Source organism: Schistocerca cancellata, chromosome 9, assembly GCF_023864275.1.
Source record: "Schistocerca cancellata isolate TAMUIC-IGC-003103 chromosome 9, iqSchCanc2.1, whole genome shotgun sequence".
Taxonomy (NCBI): Eukaryota; Metazoa; Arthropoda; class Insecta; order Orthoptera; family Acrididae; genus Schistocerca; species Schistocerca cancellata.
The window spans coordinates 123522696-123548992 of NC_064634.1; the positions used below are offsets into that span (position 1 = coordinate 123522696).

General features: G+C 42.7%; 1 protein-coding gene and 1 non-coding gene across 2 annotated transcripts in view; both read right to left on the reverse strand.

Annotated features, from left to right (window-relative positions):
• Positions 1 to 657: 657 nt before the first annotated feature.
• Trnal-caa (transfer RNA leucine (anticodon CAA)) lies at positions 658 to 732 on the reverse strand. Its single transcript has one exon. It is a non-coding gene; the product is annotated as a tRNA-Leu (tRNA).
• A 488-nt stretch (positions 733 to 1220) lies between these two features.
• Positions 1221 to 26297, reverse strand: part of LOC126100631 (UDP-glycosyltransferase UGT5-like) — a 200237-nt gene continuing 175160 nt past the window's right edge. The window contains exons 5-6 of the mRNA XM_049911257.1: positions 6163 to 6382; positions 1221 to 1581 (exon numbers count right to left, since the gene is read on the reverse strand). Coding sequence (XP_049767214.1) covers positions 1287 to 1581; positions 6163 to 6382 — 515 coding nt within the window. The 3' untranslated portion in view covers positions 1221 to 1286. The remainder of the gene's footprint in view (positions 1582 to 6162; positions 6383 to 26297) is intronic.

A 26297-nucleotide genomic window follows, 5' to 3' on the forward strand; every position in this document is an offset into this window, starting at 1 on the left:
CACTCCATCTCCTTCATCAGGGCAATTTCCAGCACCTCCTCCTGCCCGATGATGAACTTCGCCGTGACATATACCCTTCCTTCCAACTACAACCTGGCCTTGTTCCCCCCTCCCCAGGGCCCTCTTTTTCCTCTCCCCTCCCAGAGCGTATTTTCCTCCTTCCCTCCCCCCTGAGACCCTGCACCCCATCCTTGCCTCTTTACCTCCCACATCCCTTCCTACCTGGCCCTCTTCGGAGGGCCCCCCACCCATCTCCCCCTCCTCTCTTCCCCTCTCTCCCTTCTTCCGTTCTCCCTCATCTCCTTGCGCGAGGCAGATTCTCTATTTTGATCATCGTCAGTGTGCCACGTCAGTGTTGCGTTTAGTGCTGTGTCTCCTGTGTGTCAAGAGATGCGACTGTAACTGTGCACTGGCCTTGTACTTAGTGATACTGTCGGTGTTTGTGATGTGCTACGCCATCCGTCGATACTTTTATACTCCGGTCATACTGCGCCTTGTGTTCTTTTAATTTTCCCAGTGTGTGGTTTTTTGTGTGCGCTACTTTTTACGGTTTTTATCTCCATTTTACAGTCGCCCCTTTTTTGTCTACTGTCTTCCATGATGTTCCCCTTTTTTATATCTATGTTCACCATGAAACTTCCTGGCAGATTAAAAATGTGTGCCGGACCGAGACTCGAACTCGGGACCTTTGCCTTTTGCGGGCAAGTGCTCTACCAACTGAGCTACCCAGGCACAACTCACGCCCCATACCCACAGCTCTAGTTCTGTCAGTACCTCGTCTCCTACCTTCCAAACTTTACAGAAGCTCTCCTGCGAACCTTGCAGAACTAGATCTCCTGAAAGAAAAGATATTGCGGAGACATGGCTTAGCCACACTCTGCTGCAGAGTGAAAGTCTCATTATGTTCACCATGTTTTCTCCGTTGTTATTTTTATATGTCTTCTATTGTTTGTTATATGTCTTTCGGCTGATGAGCAGCGCATATGCTGCTGCCAGCCCGCCCCGACGGGGAATTGAAATGCAATAGGAAAAAAAAAAGTTTATCCCTCTTCCACTGCCTCGTGCTCAGACAGCACGGCGTGCCGGTGGGTGGAGCGTGCAGTCAGGCGAGACAGCTGAGGTATGTTTACCAGGCCACTGCTTGCGTGCCAAATTTTTGGCCGTCCCTGCTTTAGGAGCTTGGATGAAGCCATTGGTGGAAGAACAGGAGTAGTCGCATATTGTATAAATAACGATATATTTAAAAATAATCTCAGGAATTTTGTTCTTATTTGGTACAAGTGTTGCTATTTCTTTTTGAGTTTCTTCTTGGGGCTGTCTGGCCCCCGGCCGACAATCAGCCTGTGGACAGTCCGCAGGGCGACCTTGAGGACCCAGAGGAGCGCAGCGGCAGCGGCCAGCGCCGCCGCCAGCACGTCCAGTAGCAGCCTCTGGTACCAGCACAGCTCCAGCGCGGCCGACCGCATGTGTGGCGCTCCCTTGTGGCGCACCACGTACTCCGTCCAGTACACCACCTCCTGCAGCGGCGTGCGGGGTCTGTCGTGGAACAGGCGCGACAGCTGCTGCGCCTTCATCCGGTAGCTGTGGGCCAAATACTTCCAGTTAATGGTATATTTTGTAGATTGAGAATGTGATTGTGTTAAAAGGAAATAGAGCTAACAATTTAGTCAATCAAGGAACAGTTCACAATGTTAACTGGTACCAGCCTACACCGTTCGCCACCGAACAAAAACAGAAATTGGAGAAAAAAAATGGCTCTGAGCACTATGGGACTCAACATCTTAGGTCATAAGTCCCCTAGAACTTAGAACTACTTAAACCTAACTAACCTAAGAACATCACACACACCCATCCCCGAGGCAGGATTCGAACCTGCGACCGGAGCAGTCCCGCGGTTCCGGACTGCAGCGCCAGAACCGCTAGACCACCGCGGCCGGCGAAATTGGAGAAAAACATACACAAATTTTGATTTGGCCAGCTGGACAGAAAAAGACAGGTCGACAGCTGAGGACGGGATATTAGCTGAGATGTGGAAACTGGGAGGGCAACGAGCAGCTGAAACTGCGTCCGCCCCCAGTAGCTGAGTGGTCAGCGCGACAGACTGTCAATCCTAAGGGCCCGAGTTCGATTCCCGGCTGGGTTGGAGAATTTCTCCGCTCAAGGACTGGGTGTTATGTTGTCCTAATCATCATCATTTCATCCCCATCGACGCGCAAGTTGCCGAAGTGGCGTCAAATCGAAAGACTTGCACCTGGCGAACGGTCTACCCGACGGGAGGCCCTAGTCACACGACATTTACATTTAGCTGAAACTGTTTATGATTTTATTAAAGATTGCTGGAATAAATGAAGAAAACCGACGACTGGAAACAAGCCATGGTCCATCCCATAGTAAGAAGGGGGATAGTACAGAAACCAACAATTACCGAGGCATATCTTTACTTTCAGTCACCTTCAGAACTGTGAGTGGTGATCAAATGAAACGGTATGGAATAACACTGTGGGTATGAATGTAGTCTTTATTGAAAAGTAATTACCAGAGGCCTGGACACAACTATCCCACTGTTTCACGAGGCGAAGAATTTCCGGTTTCCAGAATTTCCGTGGCTGTGACAGGACCCGGTCCTCAACTATGTCCAACTCGCCGTCAGAGCTGAGGCGCTTCCATTTCGGACGTCTTTTTAGCGGGCCAAACACGTGGAAGTGTCACGACGACGTTTCCGAGCTATAGGGCGGACGCTCAAATTACTCCCACTTGCACTTAGCCATCACACTTCTACGTTTATCTACATCTGTATCTTACTCGGCAGTTCACAATTAAGAGCTTGGCAGAGGGTTCATCTAGCCGCCTTCGAGATATTACTCTACCTTTATACTCTTGAACAGCGTGCGGGAAAAACGAATACTTAAACCTATCTGTGAAAGCTCTGACTTCTCTTATTTTATTACGCTGATCGTTCCTGCCTATATAGGTGGACGCCGACAAAATATTGTTACACTCTGAGGAGAGAGTTGGTGATTGAAATTTCGTGAGAATATCCTGTTGCAACGAGATCACTTTTGTTGGGATGACTGCCGCGGCAATACACGTGTTCCGTGGCCCTCTGTACCCTATTTCGTGATAGTATAAAACGAACTGGCTTTCTTTGAACTTTTTCGACGTTCTCCGTCCATCCTCTGATGCGGATCCCACAGCAATACTCCAGAAGAGGACGTACAAACTTAGTGTAGGCAGTCTCTTTAGTAGTCCTGTTACATTTTCTTAGTGTTCCGGCTATAAGTCTAGTCTTTGGTTTTCTTTATCCACAACATTATCTGTGTCATCGTTACAACTTATATTATCCGTAATTGTAATCCCATAGTATTTAGTTGAGTTTACAGCCTTTAGATTCGAGTGATTTATCGTGTAGCCGCAATATAGCGGATTCCACTTAGTACTCATTTGGGTGATTTCACACTTTTCATTACTTAGAGTCGGTTGCCATTTTTCGTACTATACAGATATCTTTTCTAAGTCGTTTTGCAGTTTGTTTTGATCATCGGATAATTTTATGAGAATGTAAATGACAGCATCATCTGCAAATAATGTAAGGGTGTTACTCAGACTGTCTCCTAAATCATTTACGTACATGAGGAACAGCAGAGGGATTATAACACTTCCTTGGGGAACGCCAGATACATCTTCTGCTTTACTCGATGACTTACCGTCAGTTACTACGAACTCCGACCTTTCTGACAGAAAATCACGAATCCCGTCGTACAACTGAGACTATAATCTATCGGCACGCAATTTGATTAGAAGTCACTGGTGAGGTACGGTGTCAAAACCCTTCTGGAGGTCTAAAAATATGGAGTCAAGTTGACATCTCCTGTCAAAAGAACTTATCACTTCAGAAGGTAAAGAAGTATTTGTGTTTCAGGTGAAATGTCTCGTTTTTGTTGACTACATTGCAATAACTTCTACGGACAAAAGAGATGCAAAGATAATGTTATAAAGACTTAATAAAACTGAGAAAACAGAATACACTGAGCATAAGCACAACAGAGAAAAATATATACAAACACATAAACTTCAAAAGCGTTGACAAGTTTAACCCTAGAACATTAAAGAGGAAAAATGTTACATTCTTACTAAACCATCGTAAATTTTACTATTCCATATTTTATTCAAAGGAAATCATAATTTATAGTTTATGCACTAGTTAATTACAATGACAAGGTCTTCAATGGTATTTCACGCACAAAATAATTACAAATTGTCGTGTTTTATACCCTATACTCACAATACCAGATTTGTGGGAACCAATAAATAGTACCAACTGCAATGATAAATTTTACGAGGATTAGGAATCTAGGTTTAAGTATTTGGGAGAATGGACGCAGTCAAACGAATCAAATAACAACTTAAGTAAAGAAAGATGAAAGAAAATGGAATTAGCATAGAAATTCACCCACAACCGATATAATAATAAAAGGTAAGTATCGTTCCAGGCAAAACCTAAACATTATGCAAGAGTAAATAAAACGGAATCATTATAGGGATCTGAATGCCTTATACTGAATAAAAGCGATGAATAAGAAGAACTGGAATGTAAAGAAAGGAGAATACTCAGAAAAAATGTATAACCACAAAAGAAGAAAGATAACAACTGAACGAAGAGAAGAAACGAAGATTTATACAGAAACATAGAAACAATCACAGAAAAAAATAAGGAAGAGGACATTAAAGTTTTACGGTCGTATTGTGGTGTAACAGAATTTAGCGGCAGTGTGTGCTGGTAAGAAGATAACATAATGATCCGATAGATATAATTATTGGTTTCCGAACTGTTTTCTTATTTAAAAATGTCGTTCTGATAATTTTTGTACATTAATGTTTGTTTCTTTTTTTTTTATTTTTTTTAATGCCATGAGAAAGAGTGGCACAATGCGCCGACGGCAGCATCTTCCTAGATAGCAAATCGACCATAGCCACAAACTAATCGACGGCCAACTTGGAGAAGGAGATCCTGCCGACTAGTATTACAGCTATACCGAGCGAGGTATCGCAGTGCTTAGCACTCTGGACTCGCATTCGGGAGGACGTCGGTTCAAACCCACGTCCGGCGAACTACATTTTCGTTTTCCGTGATTTCCCTAAATCTTTCCAGGCAAATGGCGGGACTGTCCCTTTGGAACGGCACGGTCGATTTCCATCCCCATGCTTCACACAATCCGAGTTTGCGCTCCGTCTCTAATGACCTCGATGTCGACTGGACGTTAAGCCTAATCTTCCTTACTTCCTGCCGCTCTGGGCACGAAAATAGTGAATATCGTTATGTTAATTGAGTTTCATGCAAGGAGATTATGTATCAGTATGCTTGTTAATGTCTTGCTGGCAAGAACTGTTACGCACGCCTGTGTGTTTGCTTCGATGTAATAAAGTCAGAAAGGAACGAACACTATCGTGTTTGATTTCTCATCCAAGAAGCATACAGTAATTATTTACATTGCGACAGGTTACAGAAAATTTTTTTACTGCGATTACTGATGCTTACTGTGGAAACTGAAGATTTTCGACATTTGAGATTTGCGGAAATTTGACAGTTCAACTACAGATCATTTAAGCGTTGCCCATTCCAACGATAGGTTTTATCATTTACAATTTTCGATGAAGTAAATATTGTTATGAGGACAATTTGCTTTTGCTCAAGGTAGGGTCTGTTAAGGTACTAATAGGCTAAACGCTTATCAGAAAACTTCAAAGATTTAGTTGTAGCTTACATTCTTTGGTAACAGAAATTCAAACATGGTCAAGAACGATTAAATCAAATATTTAGTTGAGTGCAAGACTGATTAACAGAATATTGAACTTTGCTGTATTCATACTTCGGTACCAGGGGCGCTTGTCTCATCCAGCTATCCTGTGTTTGTATTTGAAAATTGAGTATTATCTTGGTTTATTTAACAGACCCATTGATTCCTTGCCTTTTTCGTTGTTTACTCATGGGTAAAATGTCTTCTTGTCTCGTCTACGTGAAGCCTTTTCGGAAAGCAGTGTGAGAACCAATATAACCGAACGGGGTTTGTAGTCCCTCTCCAAAAGCCTGCCAGCAAAGGCGCTCCAGCACTATATTGTTTCCCTCAATAACTGTGTCGGATACAAAGTGGGACGTTCTTTTACCTGGGGTTGTGGAGCACTTCTGTGATGGCCCAGAAGAAGGATTCCGCCGTGAGGTTGTTGAACTGGAGCCTCAGCGCGTAGCCTTTCTCCTCCGCCCTGATCATGTTCAGCTCCTGGTCACCAAACACTGGCACCCCAACCACGGGAACGCCATGATACACAGCTTCAAATGTGCTCAGCAAACCGCCGTGAGTTATGAACACCTTCAGGTTCTTGTGTGCTGAAAATTCACAGGAAAAACGTATGCAGCAAATAGCACCGTAACAAATTTTCCAACTTTTAGTAACATAGAGTTTGCATAATACCCAATAAAGCTTCGTCCACAATTCTTTAGAGAATCGAACTCCCATGTACAAAACGTCACATACCCCACACCATGTGTCGTACAATAATTTTATTTTGCAGATACATTCAGTGGTACGAGGTATGGCTATAAAATAACGGCACTGTAGCTGTAAAACATTTTATTTCAAAAACATACACATTTAGTTATTGTCGCCCTCAATATACTCTCGTCCTCTATCATTAGAACGGTCCACGTGAGTTTTCTATTGACGGAAACAGTGCTGGAAGTATTCCTCTGCGAGCTGCGTGATGACGCATGCGGCTTTTCCTTTCATTGCTTGAAATGACTGAAATATTGTTCCTTTTAATGGAGATTTGTCCCTGGGAAATAGGCAAAAGTCACATCTACATCTACATCTACGTGATTACTCTTCTATTGACAATTAAGTGCCTGGCAGAGGGTTCAATGAATCACCTTCAAGCTGTCTCTATACTGTTCCACTCTCTAACGGCGCGCGGGAAAAACGAGTGCTTAAATTTTTCTGTGCAAGCCCTGATTTCTCTTATTTTATTGTGATGATCACTTATCTCTATGTAGGTGGGTGCCAACAGAATGTTGTCGCAATCGGAGGAGAAAACTGGTGATTGAAATTTCATGAGAAGATCCCGTCGCAGCGATAAACGTCTTTGTTTTAATGATTGCCACTCCAATTCACGTCTCATGTCTGTGGCACTATCTCCCCTATTTCGTGATAATACAAAACGAGCCTTCTTTGTACTTTTTCGATGTCACCCGTCAGTCCCACCTGATGCGGATCCCACACCCCACAGCAATACTCCAGAATAGGGCGGACAAACGTGGTGAAGCAGTCTCTTTAGTAGACCTGTTGCATCTTCTAAGTGTTCTGCCAATGAATCGCAGTCTTTGGTTTGCTCTACCCACAACATTATCTATGTGATCGTTCAACCTCAGGTTATTTGAAATTGTAATCCCTAAGTATTTAATTGAATTTGGAGCCTTCATATTTGTGTGACTTATCGGGTAATCGAAATTTAGCCGATTTCTTTTAGTACTCACGTGAATAACTTCACACTTCTCTTTATTCAGGGTCAATTGCCACTTTTCGCACCCCACAGATAATCTCATCTAAATCATTTTGCAATTCATTTTGGTAATCTGATGTCTTTGCAAGACGGCAAATGACAGCATCATCTGCAAATAATCTAAGAGGGCCACTCAGATTGTCTCCTACGTCGTTAATATAGATCAGGAACAATAGAGGGCCTATAACACTTCCTTGGGGAACTCCGGATATTAATTCTGTTTTACTCGATGACTTTCCATCTATTACTACGAACTGTGACCTTTCTGACAGGAAATCACGAATCCCGTCGCACAACTGAGGCGATATTCCATAGGCACACAGTTTGGTTAGAAGACGCTTGTGACGAACGGTGTCGAAAGTCTTCTGAAAATCTAAAAATATGCAGTCAACTTGACATCCCCTGTCGGTAGCACTCATTACTTCGTGAGTATAAAGAGCTAGTTGTGTTCTGCAAGAACGATATTTTATGGTACTAGATCAGGCCAATAAGGTGGGTGACCTAACAGTGGGTTTCTGTGCTTCGCTAGAAACCGTTTAACAGACAATGCGGCATGAGCCAGTGCATTGTCTTGATGCAGAAGCCATGACTTTTTCTTCCACAATTTGTATTATTTGTCTCTTATATTTTCACTGAGTTGAGCAAGAACCTCAAGATACTAATGTTTTTATTTATTTATTTAATCGTGTCTGAGCTACATCTTTAATTAACTATTAGACTATATCTACTAGGTTACAAATACAACTAAATAATAGTTATAAATTTATTTATACATTAATGATCTTCACATATCGTAAGTCGTCATTATTGCTTACAGCAAAGCTCATATCTCTCTCCAGTGTTCGGCACACTACTCTGCAGCGTCGTTGGCCAACCACAGGTCTTGGAAAGTGCAAAGGGCCAGCAAGGATGGACAGGTCAACAGGTGTGTCATCGTTTATTTTGCTCCACATTGGCAGGGATCTTCTTTAACGTATCCCCACTTGAACAGGTTATCCTTTGATCTTCCTATCAGACACCTAAGTCTATTTAAGCTCTTCCAGACTCTCCATTCCAATTGTGATCCAGTAGGAAGTTTTCTTTTTAATGTTCTATATTTTCAGGTTGCCTTTATCCTATTTCTGTTCCCACTTTGATTCTCTGGTTATAGACTGCCTTTCGTTTAGTGGACGTTCAACTTTTATGAAATGTTTTCTAGATTTAAGTCTTGCCACCGCTGGCTGATGTGCGTATAGGGGATGTCTACTATCTTCGCACTGCCTGCTTCGTTCGGCCATCTCCAACGTTTGCCGTCTGATCTGTGGGAAGGGGGGGGGGGCTATTCCAGAACACATATAAAGGAAACCACGATTTGTAGGCTTCAGGCATCCCGTAATTAATCGACATGAGTCATTCAGTGCCGCATCTAGCCTCTGGGCATGTGTCGATCTTCTCCATATGGGACATGCATATTCAGATGGAGCACAGCGCAGTACCAGGGATGATGCACAGAGAATTTCAGAATTTGTTCCCCAGTGTGAGTTGGTAAGTTTGCGGTTTATACGTTCCGTGTGTTGATTTTCGCTCTAGTTTTTTCTACATGTTTCTTGTAAGACAATGTTCGATCTAACGTGACTCCAAGATAAACTGAGTTTGGGCTGTGTTTAAGTTTAACTGAGGTCCATTCCAATTGTAAATCCCTGTTTGCTTCCTTATTCTTCAGATGACATAAACAAGTCTGCGTCTTTGCTGTATTTGGACGAAGCTGGTTCCCGTTGTAATATTCAGTTAGTATTTCTAAGGCACCTGTTAGGTTTCTCTAAATCTGTTTGATTGATCTGGATTGGCAGGCATCAGCATAGATAAAACTTCTTGTCGTTGGTCCAACTGGTTGGTCATTTGTATACAGATTGAAAAGTAGAGGGGACAAAATACTACCTTGTGGGATCCCATTCTTCTGGTTCCTCCAGCGACTTCTTTGCTCTTTGAAATTCCACATAGTATCTTCTGTTGGAGATCAGTGATCTCACAATTTCAGTAAGATGGTAGTTTCCCGTCATTTTGAAAATTTTTCTTAGGAGGATTTTGTGGTTTATTGTGTCGTATGCCGCTGATAAGTCGAAAAACAAAAATGGTGAACCCAAGTTATATCACACATTAAAATCTTGTTAAGAAACGGATCATCTTCCCTGTCATACTGTTCTTTCACGTCTGTAATTATTATCACCTTGTGTTGTTCAAATGGTTCAAATGGCTCTGAGCACTATGGGACTTAACTTATGAAGTCATCAGTCCCCTAGAACTTAGAACTACTAAAACCTAACTAACATAAGGACATCACACACATCCATGCCCGAGGCAGGATTCGAACCTGCGACCGTAGCGGCCGCGCGGTTCCAGAGTGTAGCGCCTAGAACCACTCGGCTTCGAAAAACGTCACACCAGTTTTTTGTCCTTTCTCAAAACCATCCTCTATGTATTGTGTTAGGCAGAGGACCTGGCCAGTGCAAGATTTACCGGGTCTGAATCGTGCTTGTTGTGGAATGATTTGGCTTTCTAGTTGTGGTCCTATTTTATTCCAGATAACGCGTTCATATTGTTTGAAAGGGCAACACAGCAGCGATATTGGAAGATAGGTCCTGGCATCATCTCCTGATTTACCTGGCTTTGGTATGGCTACTACCTTGCCCTTCAACCATAGCGTAGATACCGTCTTGTTAGACCAGCAGAAATTATAAGAGTTGTAAGAGCCATTCCTTAGCTATGGACCCTATGTTCTGTAAGATACTAATGTTGATTAGTAGTTTCACTTTCAGGAACCTAGTGAAGACACATAGTTCTAAGAATATCGAAACAAAAAAGCGATCATCATCGCTTTGAATCTCGATTTGGTCATTCGCGCTATTTTCGATCTCGATGAAGTTGGGTCCTTCCAGAGCATAGACTGGCGCTTAGTATGTATATCATAAATGAAAACCTTGATTTGTGGTGTCACCGCCAGACACCACACTTGTTAGGTGGTAGCTTTAAATCGGCCGCGGTCCATTAGTACATGTCGGACCCGCGTGTCGCCACTGTCAGTAATTGCAGACCGAGTGCCACCACACGGCAGGTCTAGAGAGACGGACTAGCACTCGCCCCAGTTGTACGACGACTTTGCTAGCGACTACACTGACGAAGCCTTTCTCTCATTTGCCGAGAGACAGTTAGAATAGCCTTCAGCTAAGTCCGTGGCTACGACCTAGCAAGGCGCCATTAACCATTTCTGGAGAGAGTCTCACTTGTATCATCAAGAATGCTGTATACAAATGATGGATTAAAGTTATGTATTAAAGAAGCTACGTACTTTTCTTTATAGCATTCATTACGTATCCTGTTTCAGACATCACGCCAGCCGGCGTGTGTAACGCGTGCATTTCGGCTACTTCCGAGTGGCGTGGCTGTCTTGCTACGCCACAACACGATTCGTCACAAGTTATCATGTGGGCATTTTCAGTGGTATTCAAAATGTCAGTACAAATACTTTCACGAGCTTTTTTTTGTTCGAGCGTGAGAATTTTTGTCACCAGTTTCACACACACTTTTCTCGTGTTAAATTGGCCATGTACAAATTCCCTTACATATTCTTCGTTAATTCCTACAGTTTCAGTAGTCGATCGAAAACTCAACCGACGGTCAGGTAGAACCAGGTTACCGACTTGTTCGATATTTTGATTTGTTTTTGGTGCTGAAGAGCGTGAGTAGTCCTCAGTGTCTTCTCGGCCGTCTTAGAAGCTCTTGAACCATACAACTACTCCCGTACATTTTAAACAATCTTCGCCGTACACTTCTTTTAGTAAGAGATAGGTTTCAGTAGCAGTTTTTCCACGTTTCATTTGAAACTTCACGTCAGTTCGTTGCTCTGTTATTACACTTACCGTTTTTCCAAAAGAAAATAGTAGCTCTTATACACTAATTTGTCTACAGACGCCAGAGATGCCGCATTTCGCTAAGAAGGCATCATGCTCCACAGCTATTGGTCGCTCACCTTTATCACATGAGTACTTAGTCTGTGACACCATCAGTCCACTTATTCTGTAGCCACACCTCGTATATGTCGATACAGCATGTAAAACGTTGTGAATAGAGTTAGTAGTAAACAAGTAAAAAATAGAAACGACATGCCTGATGAGGCAGTTTTACTGCATGAACAGCGAAAATGCACTAAACCTTTTTTCTTACAACATTTTGTATTGTGTGATGGCGAGAAAAAGCTTAGAAACAGTTTTAAATTGTATATAAAGTTTGTTCGCAGTCGCTAAGTGCTGTCATTCTCAAACGCTGGGTGGATGTAGTCTGGGTAATCAGCGCGCCATGAGTAACGAACGCTGCTTGAAGATGTATACACACAGTTAATACGTGACTTACTGTGTTAAACCTTAAACGCAGGATTGTAGCTCGTGTTGAACAGATTACGACAGCATTTTAAACCTTGTCAATAACAGTATGACATAATGAAATCAAATGTTTTTCCCCCTACCCCCTGTTTCTTTGGCTGTCTTAGAACTAGTCTAATGCCACAAATTCCTCTCCTGAGCTAACCTTTTCATCTCACAATAGCACTTGCAACTTACTTCCTCAATTATTTGCTGCATGAATTACAATCGCTGCCTTCCTCTACAGTTTTTACCCCCTACAGCTACCACTAGTAGCATGGCAGTTATTCCCTGAAATCTTCTTTGCTCTTGAAATTCCACATAGTATCTTCTGTTGTCCTATCATCTTGTCCCTTCTTCTTCTCAGTGTTTTCTATGTGTTCCTTTTCTTGCCGATTCTGCGGAGAACCCCGTCATTTCTTGCTTGATGAGTTCACCTAATTTTCAAAATTCTTCTGAAGCATCACATCTCAAATGCTTCGATTCTCTTCTGTTCCGGTTTTCCCACAGTCCATGTTTCACTACCATACAATGCTGTATTACAAATGTACATTCTCCGAAATTTTTTCCTCTAAGACCAATGTATGATACTAGACTAGCGGACTTCTCTTAGCCAGGAATGCCCTCTTTGCCAATGCTAGTCTGCTTTTGATGCCCTCTTTGCTCCGTCCATCATGGATTATTTTGCCGTCTACGTAGCCTAATTCCTTGACTTCATCTACTTCATAAACACCAATTCTCATGTTAAGCTTCTCGCTGTTCTGATTTCTGCTACTTCTCATTACTTTCTTCCTTCTTCGGTTTACTCTCAGTCCACATTCTGTACTCATTAGATTTTTCATTTCATTCAACACTTCTGTAATTCTTCTTTATTTTCATTGAAGTTAGCAATGTCATCAGCGAATCTTATAATGATATCCTTTCGTCTTCAATTTTAATTCCACTCTTGAACTTTTCTTTTATATACGTTATTGCCTCATTGATATGTAGATTGAAGAGTACGGGCGAAAGACAAAATCTCTGTATAGCATGAACGTAGGGGGGAAAGAGTACATCACCGTCTCACACCATTTTTGATCCGAACACTTCGTTCTTGGTCTTCCAGTCTCATTGTTTTCTCTCGGTTCTTGTACATACTATTTATTTCCCGTCTTTCCCTATAGCTTACCCGAATTTTCCTCAGAATTTGGAACATCTTGCACCATTTTACATAGTCGAACGCTTTTTCTAGGTCGACAAGTCGTATGACTGTCTTGATTTTCCTTCAGTTTTGCTTCCATTTTCAACCGCAACGTCAGAACTGCCTTTCTGATGCCTTTACCTTTCCTAAAGCTAAAATGATCGTCATCTATCAGATCCTCAATTTTCTTTGCCATTGTGCTAATGTCATTCAAGATAGCAGCTTCTTGCCCCAACAGTTCTTTAGATAGGTAACCCATGTCTGGCACCATACCTGATGTCAGCCGTTTAGGAATATAGAAAAGACAGAAGTAATCTGTTTAAGCGCAAATTATCTATAATATCAAACGAAAGTGAATTCTATGTATGGAAGCTGGCCCCAGCCTTCCTATGAAACCGAGAAGCAGCAGAACGTTCTGTGCGTGTCATCTGCTCCTTGTGTGAAATGATCAACAAACTGTAAAATATTTTTCGCTCTGCTAAAACTACATCACTTTACTGTCAGTGCCTCCAGACACCATATATCATATGAAACTACTGAACCCGTGGGTAATGAAATTTAAGGCATATTTTCATCCAGACATTACCATATCGAAAAATACCAAGAAATGTGAGCATTACATGGTAATGTCCGTTTAACGGTTTCTGATAATATGAAACCAGTGATTTATATTTTAAAGAACCCATTGCAATACTATAAGAAATCAGAAAGTTACATCTTAGGATATGTTGGTTTTCCTATAAAATAGTGTAACGTGATGAAAGACTGGTAGACAGAGTGCTGGAGGTCATAGACCAGAATAAAGCCATGGCCGTTAACTACTAGGAATGTATTAAAATTATGGAGACAGTTTCACTAAATGGATTGTAAAGTTAGCGGAGAGAGTACAGTCAACACTGTAGACTGAAATTAAGCGACCCTGTGTATGCTACGCACGAATTACCATGTTTTGTGTGTCGTACAAAACATAACAGCGGAAACACCTTTGAAATTCTTTGTAGGAAATTGATAAGCTGCTTTATTGGGCATTATACTCAAGGTGCGACCGTTTAATATGTGTTGAGATACAATGCGTGCTTGGGCTACATAAAAGAGCATGTGAACGGCTTTACAGTTCGTTGATGTCGTTCGTATCTACAGGGTTGGTCACACAACCGTCGTATCGCGTGATTACTGCCTGATAGTCTCTGGAAACCATCGTTCTCGACGCAGCGTGGGATTAGTTCACTAAATAAATCTCTCATTTCAAACGATGGGAATAACAGCTGATAGTCTTTCCTAGTCAACAATTCAGTGCTCCCCGATTCTTTGAAAATTAATTTAAAGTTCTGATTACTCTTATTGTACCATGGAGTAATATTAAGCACACTGCGAAAAATTGTCGAACTTATTCAAGGACTTACTAAGTCTTTAACAACACGATGTAGCTAGAGCCAGCAAAATCTGCTGTAGAAATTTTTTTCTAAGTTCACGAGCGCACGCAGACTACTGCACGAAAACTGTCGCTCTCAGAAGCGACTGAAATGTCACACATGTACCACTCTCTGTTGGCTATCACAGGTCCTATCTGGTCTATCCCACTCACACTGCCTCAATAAATGTAATCGCAGCCCCTAAAAGCTATCAAACTGTCTTTGGCAAAAATCGCAAAAATATCTTGCTGCTACTACGGCTACTGCAACTACAAAAACTAGGTATATAAGTACGTCGAACCAAGCGCTGATTCCTCTGACATTTTACAGTAAATTTCCATTGGGTTTGCCACGGACATCTTTAGTGTATCTTACAGCCCGTGCGCACGTGCTTTTGAAGTATGTTGTTGTTGTCTTCAGTCATGAGACTGGTTTGATGCAGCTCTCCATGCTACTCTATCCTGTGCAAGCTTCTTCATCTCCCAGTACTTACTGCAACCTACATCCATCTGAATCTGCTTAGTGTATTCATCTCTTGGTCTCCCTCTACGATTTTTAGCCTCCACGCTGCCCTCCAACGCTAAATTTGTGATCCCTTGATGCCTCAGAACATGTCCTACCAACCGGTCCCTTCTTCTTGTCAAGCTGTGCAACAAACTCCTCTTCTCCCCAATTCTATTCAATACCTCCTCATTAGTTATGTGATCTAATCTTCAGAATTATTCTGTAGCACCACATTTCGAAAGCTTTTATTCTTTTCTTGTCCAAACTATTTATCGTCCATGTTTCACTTCCATAAGTGGCTACACTCCATACAAATACTTTCAGAAACGACTTCCTGACACTTAAATCTATACTCGTTGTTAACAAATTTCTCTTCTTCAGAAACGCTTTCCTTGCCATTGCCATTCTACATTTTATATCCTCTCTACTTCGACCATCATCAGTTATTTTTCTCCCCAAATAGCAAAACTCCTTTACTACTTTAAGTGTCTCATTTCCTAATCTAATTCCCTCAGCATCACCCGACTTAATTCGACTACATTCCGTTATCCTCGTTTTGCTTTTGTTGATGTTCATCTTACATCGTCCTTTCAAGACACTGTCCATTCCGTTCAACTGCTCTTCCAAGTCCTTTGCTGTCTCTGCCAGAATTACAATGTCATCGGCGAACCACAACGTTTTTATTTCTTCTCCGTGGACTTTAATACCTACTCCGAATTTTTCTTTTGTTTCCTTTACTGCTTGCTCAATACACAGATTGAATAACATCGGGGACAGGCTACTACTCTGTCTCACTCCCTTCCCAACCGCTGCTTCCCTTTCATGCCGCTCGACTCTTATAAAGTATGAAAACATTAAAACTTATTGCAGCCGCAAGTATTTTACATCAGTCTCGACGGGAATTTCACTGACTTTTAAGGGGTGTCCTGCTGGGACACTCGCTTTTTTCTGTATTCTTTTGCTTAATCAATCAAAGCGTTACTCCTAAAATCCAAGAAAAATAATAATTCAATTTGTATTTCGTTAACCAAAAAATCTGGCGCTCTCTCTTCAACGCTGTCAGTGGACATCCATCCGATCGTCTACGACGATTGTTTGGAGAGTGGTAGTCTTGGTACCCGTGATGTAGGGGTAGCGTCTTTGATTAGTAATCAAACCGGCCTCGCTATAGGATTCAAATCCCGCCACTACTTATATTTTGATTAATAATCAGCATTGGCGGTCGAAGACTTCCGGCATAAGAAGTCACCATTGTTCTGTCACCGGTTTTGTAAAAAAAAAAAAAAAAATAGGCGGAGGAGCGGACAGAGGTGCTGGGCACTCTCTTATCCTAGGGGTGGGGAACTGCCCCTAAAAGCGGAAGAATCAGCAGTGATCAACGTCATGAGGGTGTAGAAGGCAAGGGAAACTACTGCATTAAAAACAGGTAGCGTGTATCCACAGGACACGTGGCCTGTAAAAATTGAAAAGTGTCATGATGATCTCTCCATTGGCAAAAGATTCCGGAATAGTTCCCCATTCGGATCTCCGTGAGAGGACTGGCAAGAGCGACGTGGCCATCAGAAAAAGATTGAATAATCAACGAAAGGATAACGTTCTGCGAATTGGGGCGTGGAATGTCGAAAGCTTGAACATAGTAGGGAAACTAGAAAATCTGAAAAGGGAAATTCAAAGGCTCAGTCTAGATACAGTTGTTGTTGTTGTGGTCTTCAGTCCTGAGATTGGTTTGATGCAGCTCTCCATGCTACTCTATCCTGTGCAAGCTTCTTCATCTCCCAGTACCTACTGCAACCTACATCCTTCTGAATCTGCTTAGTGTATTCATCTCTTGGCCTCCCCCTACGATTTTTACCCTCCACGCTGCCCTCCAATATTAAAATAGATACAGTAGGGGTCAATAAAGTGAAATGGAAAGAAGACAAGGATTTCTGGTCAGATGAGTATAGGGTAGTATCTACAGCAACAGAAAATGGTATAACGGGCGTAGGATTCGTTATGAACAGGAAGGTAGCTCGTAGGGCAGAGAGTGTGTTACTGTGAACAGTTCAGTGATAGCGTTGTTCTCATCAGAACCAACACCAACAACGATAGTTCAGGTATATACGCCGACGTCGCAAGCTGAAGATGAAGAGACAGAGAAAGTATATGAGGATATTGAAAGGGTAATACAGTATGTAAAGGATATGAGGATACTGAAAGGGCAATACAGTATGTAAAGGGGGACTGAAATGTAGTTGTAGGGGAGGGAGTAAAAGAAAAGGTTGCAGGAGAATATGGGCTTGGGAGAGGGAATGAGAGAGGAGAAATACTAATTGAGTTCTGCAACAAGTTTCAGCTAGTTAATACTCTGTTCAAGAACCACAAGAGGAGATATACTTCGAAAAGGCCGGGTGATGCGGGAAGATTTCAGTTAAATTACATCATGGTCAGACAAAGATTCCGAAATCAGATACTGGATTGTAAGGAGTACCCAGGAGCAGATATAGACTCAGATCACAATATAGTGGAGATGAAAAGTAGGCTGAAGTTTAAGAGATTAGTCAGGAAGAATCAAAGAAGTGGTATACGGAAGTACTAAGGAATGACGAGATACGCTTGAAGTTCTCTGAGGCTATAGATACAGCAATAGTAAGGAATAGCTCAGTGAGCAGTACAGTTGAAGAGGAATGGTCATCTATAAAAAGGGCCATCACAGAAGTTGGAAAGAAAGATATAGATACAAAGAAGGTAACTGCGAAGAAACCATGGGTAACGGAAGAAATACTTCATTTGATCGATGAAAGTACAAAAACGTTCCGGGAAACTCAGGAATACAGAAATACAAGGCGCTGAAGAATGAAATAAATAGGAAATGCAGGGAAGCTAAGATGAAATGGCTGCATGGAAAATGTGAAGAAATCGAAAAAGAAATGATTGTCGGAAGGACAGACTCAGCAACCTTCGGTGACATTTACAGTAAGCGTGGTAACATTAAGAGTGCAACGGGAATTCCACTGCTAAATGCAGAGGAGAGAGCAGATAAGTGGAAAGGATACATTGAAAGCCTCTATTAGGGGGAAGATTTGTATGACGTGATAGAAGAGGAAACAGGAGTCGATTTAGAAGAAGTAGAGGACACAGTATTAGAATCAGAATTTAAAGAAGCTTTGGAGGACCTAGGGTCAAATAAACCGGAAGGGATAGATAACATTCCATCAGAATTTCTAAAATCATTGGGGGAAGTGGCAACAAAACGAGTACTCACGTTGGTGTGTTGAATGTATGAGTCTGGTGACATACCATCTGACTTTCGGAAAAATATCATCCACAGAATTCCTAACACTGCAAGAGCTGACAAGTGCGAGAATTTTCTCACAATCAGCTTAACAGCTCATGAATCCGAGTTGCTGACAAGAATGGAAAGGAAAATTGAGGATGTGCTAGATGAGGATCAGTTTGGGTTTAGAAAAGGTAAAGGCACAAGAGAGGCAATTCTGACGTTTCGGTTCATAATGGAAGCAAAACTAAAAAAAAATCAAGACAATTTCATAGGATTTATCGACCTGGAAAAAGGCTTCGATAATGTTAAATGGTGCAAGAAGTTCGAAATTCTGAGTAAAATAGGGGTAAGCTATAGGGAGACACGGTAAATATACAATATGTACAAGAGCAAGGAGGGAATAGTAAGAGTGGACGACCAAGAATGAGGTACTCGGATTAAAAGGGTGTAAGACAGGAATGTAGACTTCCCCCCCCCCCCCTACTGTTTAATATGTACATCGAAAAAGCAATTATGGAAATAAAAGAAAGGTTCAGTAGTGGAATTAAAATTCAAGGTGAAAGGATATTAACGATTCGATTCGCCGATGACATTGCTATCCTGAGTGAAAGTGAAGAAGAATTACATGATCTGCTGAACGGAATGAACAATCTAATGAGTACAGATTATGGGCTGAGAGTAAATCGAAGAAAGACGAAAGTAATGAGATGCAGCAGAAATGAGAACAGCGAGAACCTTATCAGGACTAATGGTCACGAAGTAGATGAAGTTAAGGAATTCTGCTACGTAGGCAGTAAAGTACCGAATGACGGAGCGAGCAAGGAGGACATCAAAAACAGACTAGGAATGGACAAAAGGGCAATCCTGGCCAAGAGAAGTCTACTAGTATCAACCATAGACCTTAATTTCAGAAAAAAATTTAAGACCGTACGTCTGGCGTATAGCGTCGTATGGTAGTGAAACACTGACTGTGGAAAACCGGAACAGAAGAGAACTGAAGCATCTGAGATGTGGTACTACAGGCGAAGGTGAACTGATAAGGTAAGGAATGAGGAGGTTCTGAGCAGAATCGGAGAGGAAGAATACGTGGAAAATACTGACAAGGAGAAGGGACAGGATGGTAGGACATCTGCTGTTAAGACATCAGGGAATGACTTCCATGGTACTAGAGGGGGCTGTAGAGGGCAAAAACTGTAGAGGAAGACAGAGATTGGAATACAGCCACCAAATAATTGAGGACGTGTGTTGCGAGTGCTACTCTGAAATGAAGAGGTTAGCACAGGAGAGTAATTCTTGGCGGGTCGCATCAAACCAGTCAGAATACTGATGACCCAGAAAAAAGGAAAAGGTTGATTCGTTAGTTACGTGTTCCATAGATCATTTGAACGATTTTTAAGGAAATTATGTGGAAAGTGTCAGTTTATAGGAACACATACATAATTAATTTTAGTGGGCTGGTACATATTGGCTATTTTAATTTCTTATATGGCAAACTGGGCTTAATTTAACATTAGCCAACGTCTTTCAGTCCTGTTCATGCAACTACACTAAGCTTAGTCGTTTTTTCGGGCTACCGGTGCCAGTTATTAAATAAAAGCTTGTGTGTGGGATAAGAGTGGAGTTGCCTGGAAGAAATGATTTTAAGTTGGGTTTTAAACCTGAATTACTACCTTACAGGCGCTGCTATACTGAACTACTTCCTGACGCACTGACAGCTTTAATTCTGAGTAGCGAAGGTCGCTTTTTCTATTGTTGCAGGGCTAGACATCGCTATTCCTTACGAATTGTGAAAGAACATTTATGAAGAATTAATTTCATTACACTGAAAAACTTGGAATTTTCTACCTTGTTTATTGACTTGTCAAGTGCTACACGAATTGTAAGTATGACTATGTTGTACAGAAATAAATATGGTGTGATACCTTAGACCTGAGCGACAGTTCATTTTCAAAGATCACACGTTGACCCTTTATCTTTCGTTATTGTCTACACGTCCTTCCTCGTCTCTTTTTCATATAGTACTCTTGCGTATTTTATAACTACTCTGCTTTTATCCTTGCAGTAGCTGTGAAATAAATTGCAGCTACCTCGGTTCCGGCCATTTCGGCCGTTCAACCCTTGCACCTCCTTCAAACAGCCACTACCCTGACAGTTTCACACGCACTAACACTTCAGTTTACTTGTTGCCTTACTAACCCTAGAAATAGCCTCTGTCACTTCGTTGACGGTACAACCCGCCATCACAGTGGCTCAGTTTTCTGTTTAAATGTGACAGCTGGGACACGCCATCTCCAGAGTCTATCTACCCTGTCTCGCGATTTACGTCGCAGCCCACTTACTTTCTATCAAACTAGAGATCAGAAACGGAGCGAGTAAGAGTCTAATATGGCGGTTCGCACACTTCGAAAATGAAGGCGCCCGTGTTACATCAGTGTTGCTAGCTTCGTTCTCGCTGCACAGGATGCGGCGCTTAAACCCAGACAAATTTCAGTTTGAATTTACCCCCATATCGCAGTTCCGCTGGGGGTCGCGATTGGTGTTTTTGAAAGCCATAGACATCTAGCAAACAGTCAGAACCTCAAAATCGCCGAGATGATACAGACAACTGCGGAGTACAACCGAAGAACCGCGATTTCGCGAGTCTTCTCGCTGGGCGTTCGCTCACTGAAATAGTTAGATTCTTCGGGTACCCGAAATCAACTGTTTACGGTATTGTGGCCAAGTGTAATGCTTCAGAGAAGTCTGGGGAAGGTTCCGCTAACCCGGCGAGGATACTTCATTCGAGGAAACGCCTGTCACGAACTGCGGCAGTCATCGAAAAGGCTCTGGCGCCGATTTCGGGGGACCCGGGGCAATCGCTGAGGAAATTGGCGTCAGTATTGAATGTCAGCGAGCGAACAATGCGTCGGATAGCAGAGAACCTCATACGAGCCATTTAATCCAAAACTGGCTCTCGGATAACGTTGACACGTTCTGGTCAAACGAGTTCTGGCCATCCGAGTAGCCCGGATTTGAACCCCCTTGACTACTATGTTTGGAGCGTAATCGAAGGAGTTACCAATAAGAGGAGGCACCCTAAAGTCGCATCTATCGAAGCAGCATTCGCGATTTTTTCCCTTTATTGTCATATTTCATTCCCCTGTCCCATGGGGGTAGGCTTGGGCTGGCAGTGAAACAATTCTCCGCTCTTCAGCCAAGGGATTACATAAAATATCACAGGAGAACAGTACATACATAAAACACAGGGATAAAAGATGAAATTTACACAGGAGAAGGGGAAAAATTGGAGTTAAAATGTACAAAAAAAGGTAGTTTGACGAGGTATGTTTACATAACATCCAAATACAGTTCAAATGGCACTCGATGAAGACGTAGCACGTATGTTACATACACGGCGAGCACCAAAACGCGACGAAGTAACTGCATTAAAATTTGAAGAGCTTACCAAGGGAGGGGAGGTCAGAGAGGAGGGAGAGAAGAAAGAGATATGAGGGTTGATGGAGGAGGGGGGGAAGGAAGGGGGGAAGAGGCGGAGTCGGCAGTACACCAAAGGGCAGGATATGGGGAGAGAGGGCAAGGACTGGGAAAGGAGAAGTGAGGAGGACAGGGGGAGGGGGAGGAAACAGCATAAGGGTGAGGGGAAGGAGAGGGAGCCCAAGGGAGAAGGGGAGGGGAAGAGGAGGGTCAGTCTTGGAAGGCAGGATAAATATTGGAGCGAAGCACCTCATCCAGGATGGGGGGACATTGGAAGTTAATTTGGGAGAGGAGATGGAGGGTGTGGAGATGGAGAGAAGGTGGGAGACATCGGTAAAGGCGTGGCAGCAGGCAGGGAGTGGAGTGGAAAGTAGACATTAGAGGGTGAGGGGGATCGAGGTGGCGGTTGGTGTAGAGGAAATGGATTTGTTCAAAGAAAAGGTGGAGACGTGAGAAGGGGATGAGGTCATAGAGGATCCTCATGGGGGATGGGAGATGGATATGGAAAGAGAGGCAGAGTGCATAGCGTTCAAGGATTTGGAGGGCTCTATAGAATTTAGAAGGAGCAGAGATCGAGACAACCCTGGCATAACAAAGGATGGGATGGATCAAGGATTGTAGGTATGAAGGATAGTGGAAGGGTGCAATTCCCATGTCCAGCTGGACAGGAGTTTCAGGAGCTGGACTCTACTGTGGGCTTTGTGTTGGATGGTAAGCTGATGGGGAGTGCAGGTGAGGTGACAGTCAAGGGAAGGCCAAGGTATTTGAAGGTGGGGGTAAGTTGTATAGGGTGGTCATAGATGCCGAGGTAGCAATCATGGAGCCGGAAGGAGTGGGTGGTACGGCCTATAACGATTGCCTGGGTTTTGGAAGGGTTGATTCGAGCATTCGCGAATATGGACAAGATTGGAGGCGGTCATTGTGACTGAAAGTGGTTACATCGAGTACTTTTACTTTTGAAGGGTACCACTACTTATACGTAAAAGGATATTCATTTTCTTTTGCATCTTGTTTTAATGAATCTACTTTTAAAAACAGTTTAATTTGTCCGGGTTTAGGCGCCGCACCCTGCAGTTCCGCGTATGTGACGAGTCTCAGAACTGGCGGTGCGGTCGCTTCATACTCGTCGACACGTTCTCTCTGACTGAAGCACGTAGAAGCATAAGGTTAGTCGTGACTTATTGTTAGTACAGAAGGTGAGTACACGATCTTGCTACTGTGAAGTAGCACAGACAAGGAGAGATGAGCGATTGTCTGGATCAGATGGCTTATAACGAAGCTGAGTTTTGAGAGACAGTGGAGGGTGTAAGACGAAAACGAATTGATGTAGTGTTCACAATTGCAAATGTGTTCCATTAGAGTAAGAGTGACGTCTAGAATAAGTTTTATACTAGAGTCGAGGCTTGAGACAAAAAACAAACAAACTTCGTCCAAGTCAAAGAAAATGATTGTATTCTTGTTTATTCCACCACCAACGTAAGAGAATATACACACATCAAAAAAAGTTTTGCATCACCTCGGTTCCGAGAGTTCCGGAACTGTACAGAAAACTGGAATAGAGATCAACATAAACATCATTCCCCCCACCCCCCCCACCCCCAATTTTTATTGCTCATGAAAACCACACATTGCATGTTGTACCACCATACAGCGATACCTTGAGAGGTGGTGGTCCAAATTACTGTACACACCGGTACCTCTAAAACCTAATAGCACGTCCTGTTGCACTGTATTCGTCGTGGAATACTATTCACAAGTTCATCAAAGCTCTGTTGGCCCAGATTGTACCACTCCTCAACGGCGATTCGGCGTAGATCCCTCGGAGTGGTTGGTGGATCACGTCGTCCATAAACAGCCCATTTCAATCTGTTCCAGGAGTGCCCGATAGGATTCATGACTGGAGAACGTGCTGGCCACTCTAATCGAGCGATGTCGTTATCTTGAAGGAAGTCATTCACAAGATGTGCACGAACGGATGCGAATTGTCGTCTATGAAGACGAATGTCTCGCCAATATGCTGCCGATATGGTTGAACTATCGATCGGAGGATGGCATTCACGTATCGCACAGCCGTTACGGCGTCTTCCATGACCACCAGTGGCGTACGTCGGCCCCCATAATGCCCCACAAAACAGCAGGGACCTCCACCTTGCTGCACTCGCTAGACAGTGTGTCTAAGGCGTTCAGCCTGACCAGGTTGCCTCCAAACACGTCTCAGACGATCGTCCGGTTGAAGACATATGCGGCACTCATTGGTGAAGATAACGTGATGCCAGTCCTGAGCAGTCCATTCGACATGTTAATGGGTCCATCTGTATCGCGCTGCATGGTGTCGTGATTGCTAAGATAGACCTTGTCATGGACGTCGGGAGTGAAGTTGCGCATCTTGCAGCTTATATGCACAGTTTGCGTGGTAACACGACGTCCTGTGGCTGCACGAAAAGCATTATTCAACACGGTGGCGTTGCTGTCAGGGTTCCTCCGAGTCATAATCCGTAGGTAGCGGTCATCCACTGCAGAAGTTGCCCTTGGGCGGCCAGAGCGAGGCATGTAATCCACAGTTCCTGCCTCTCTGTATCTCCTCCATGTCCGAACAACATCGCTTTGATTTACTCCGCCTGGACACTTCCCTTGTTGAGAGCCCTTCCTGGCACCAAATAACAACACGGACGCGTTCGAACCGCGCTCTTGACCGTCTAGGCATTGTTGAACTACAGACAACACGAGCCGTGTACCTCCTGGTGGAATGACTGGAACTAATCGGCTGTCGGACTCCCTCCGTCTAATAGGCGCTGCTCATGCATGGTTGTTTACATCTTTGGGTGGGATTAGTGACAGCTCTGAACAGTCAAAGGTAGTGTGTCTGTGATACAATATCCACAGTCAAAGTCTGTCTTCAGGAGTTCTGGAAACCGGGGTGATGCAAAACTTTTTTTGATGTGTGTATGTGTTGCGTCAAACTAAAACTGGTCACAGAGAAATGCCACTTCTATATTCCTGCGACCTAAAAGCGCACTATTTTTGGATTCTTCTGGTCATGGCCACTTGCTTTTATGAGTGAGTAGCGTAGCTTTGCCTATAATTCGTTTCTGTATGTTTTTCAGAGATTGTTACAAATTTATTTTAATAATTAATCACCACTTGAAGATTGGACTTCATCCTCATTTGCTGGAATCAACAATTCGAAAATATGTTAGTATCTAATTTCAGCAATCTTTCCTAGCTCATGTTTACCGACGATCTCTAGCGAGGCGAAGAGTTCTACAAAATTGGAAAAGGATACAGACTTTCATGAATAGAATTACAGAACAGTATCACTGATTTCTGTCTGTTACAGAATCCTAGAACATGTTCCAAACTCATATTTCGGCCTTGTAGGGAGAAAAAATTGCTTTCAAAGAATAAGAATCAGTATGGATCCATGAAATGGCGCTCGTCTGTAACACAACTTCGTTATGTTTAGACACGTAATTGTACAAACAATACATACATGTTGAAAACTAGATTCCATCTACCGTCATTTCTGAAAGGCGTAGAACACCATAAGACATGATCGGCCACTAAACAAGCTAAAATCGACGCAGATATGTTTTGCTCCATGAATATTTAAAGGATTTCACACAAGAGCGATGGGTCGCAGCGATTCGTCGCATGAGTGACAGATCACTCCGTAGATCAGATGTGTGTGGGAAAATACCAGCGATCGGTCTCTGATCGCTGGTCGCATGGAAATCCCAGGCAATCTGGTGGATCGCATGCGATTCGTGGACGCAATATGGCTGCCTGGCTGGTTAGCATCGGTATGTGGCAATATGACTCCGACTCGTTTATCTATTTATCAAGCGTGGTTGTGCAGTTTTGTTTAGTTTCATTTTGCCCACGTTGCGCAAGAAATTTACGTTAGAATTTATAGCTACAGAGGGACCACTTACTACTCTGAGAAGTGAAGTTGGAGCTACGATTGCCATTCATATTAAGAAGAAATACAAAACATGCCCCCAGATCTTGCAGTGATTAGCATTTTGACTATTGTGCTACCAAAGTAGAACTGGTGGAAAGTTATTTATGAAATAGTTGTACGTGTTATTACAGTTTTTAACTTCTAGATAGAATGACATACGAACCTACTGAAATGTCAAAAGACATTTTAATGTAAATGTTCAGGGCAAATCTATTATACAGTTATACTCAAATTTATTGTCATATCATATAATGTGACTCTCCTTCAAACAATTTGTAACAAGAGTTACGGCAATCAGCAGTGCTGCTACTGACAACATTTCTATAAAAACATCGAATAAATTGTATAAATACTTGCAGTTAGAACTATAAGACTAAAAAATAGAAAGGGAACTGAGGACTAATAAACGTAAAACGAACTGTACGTTGCAAATCAGTAGTGTGTGTGGTGTCAAGGCGAGCGACCGATTGCAGGCCATATAGGTAGGTGGGGCTCTTAAATAGTATAACCTGCTACGAAGCATTGCCCAACGTATTCTGCACAAAGTAACATCGGTGTTTCC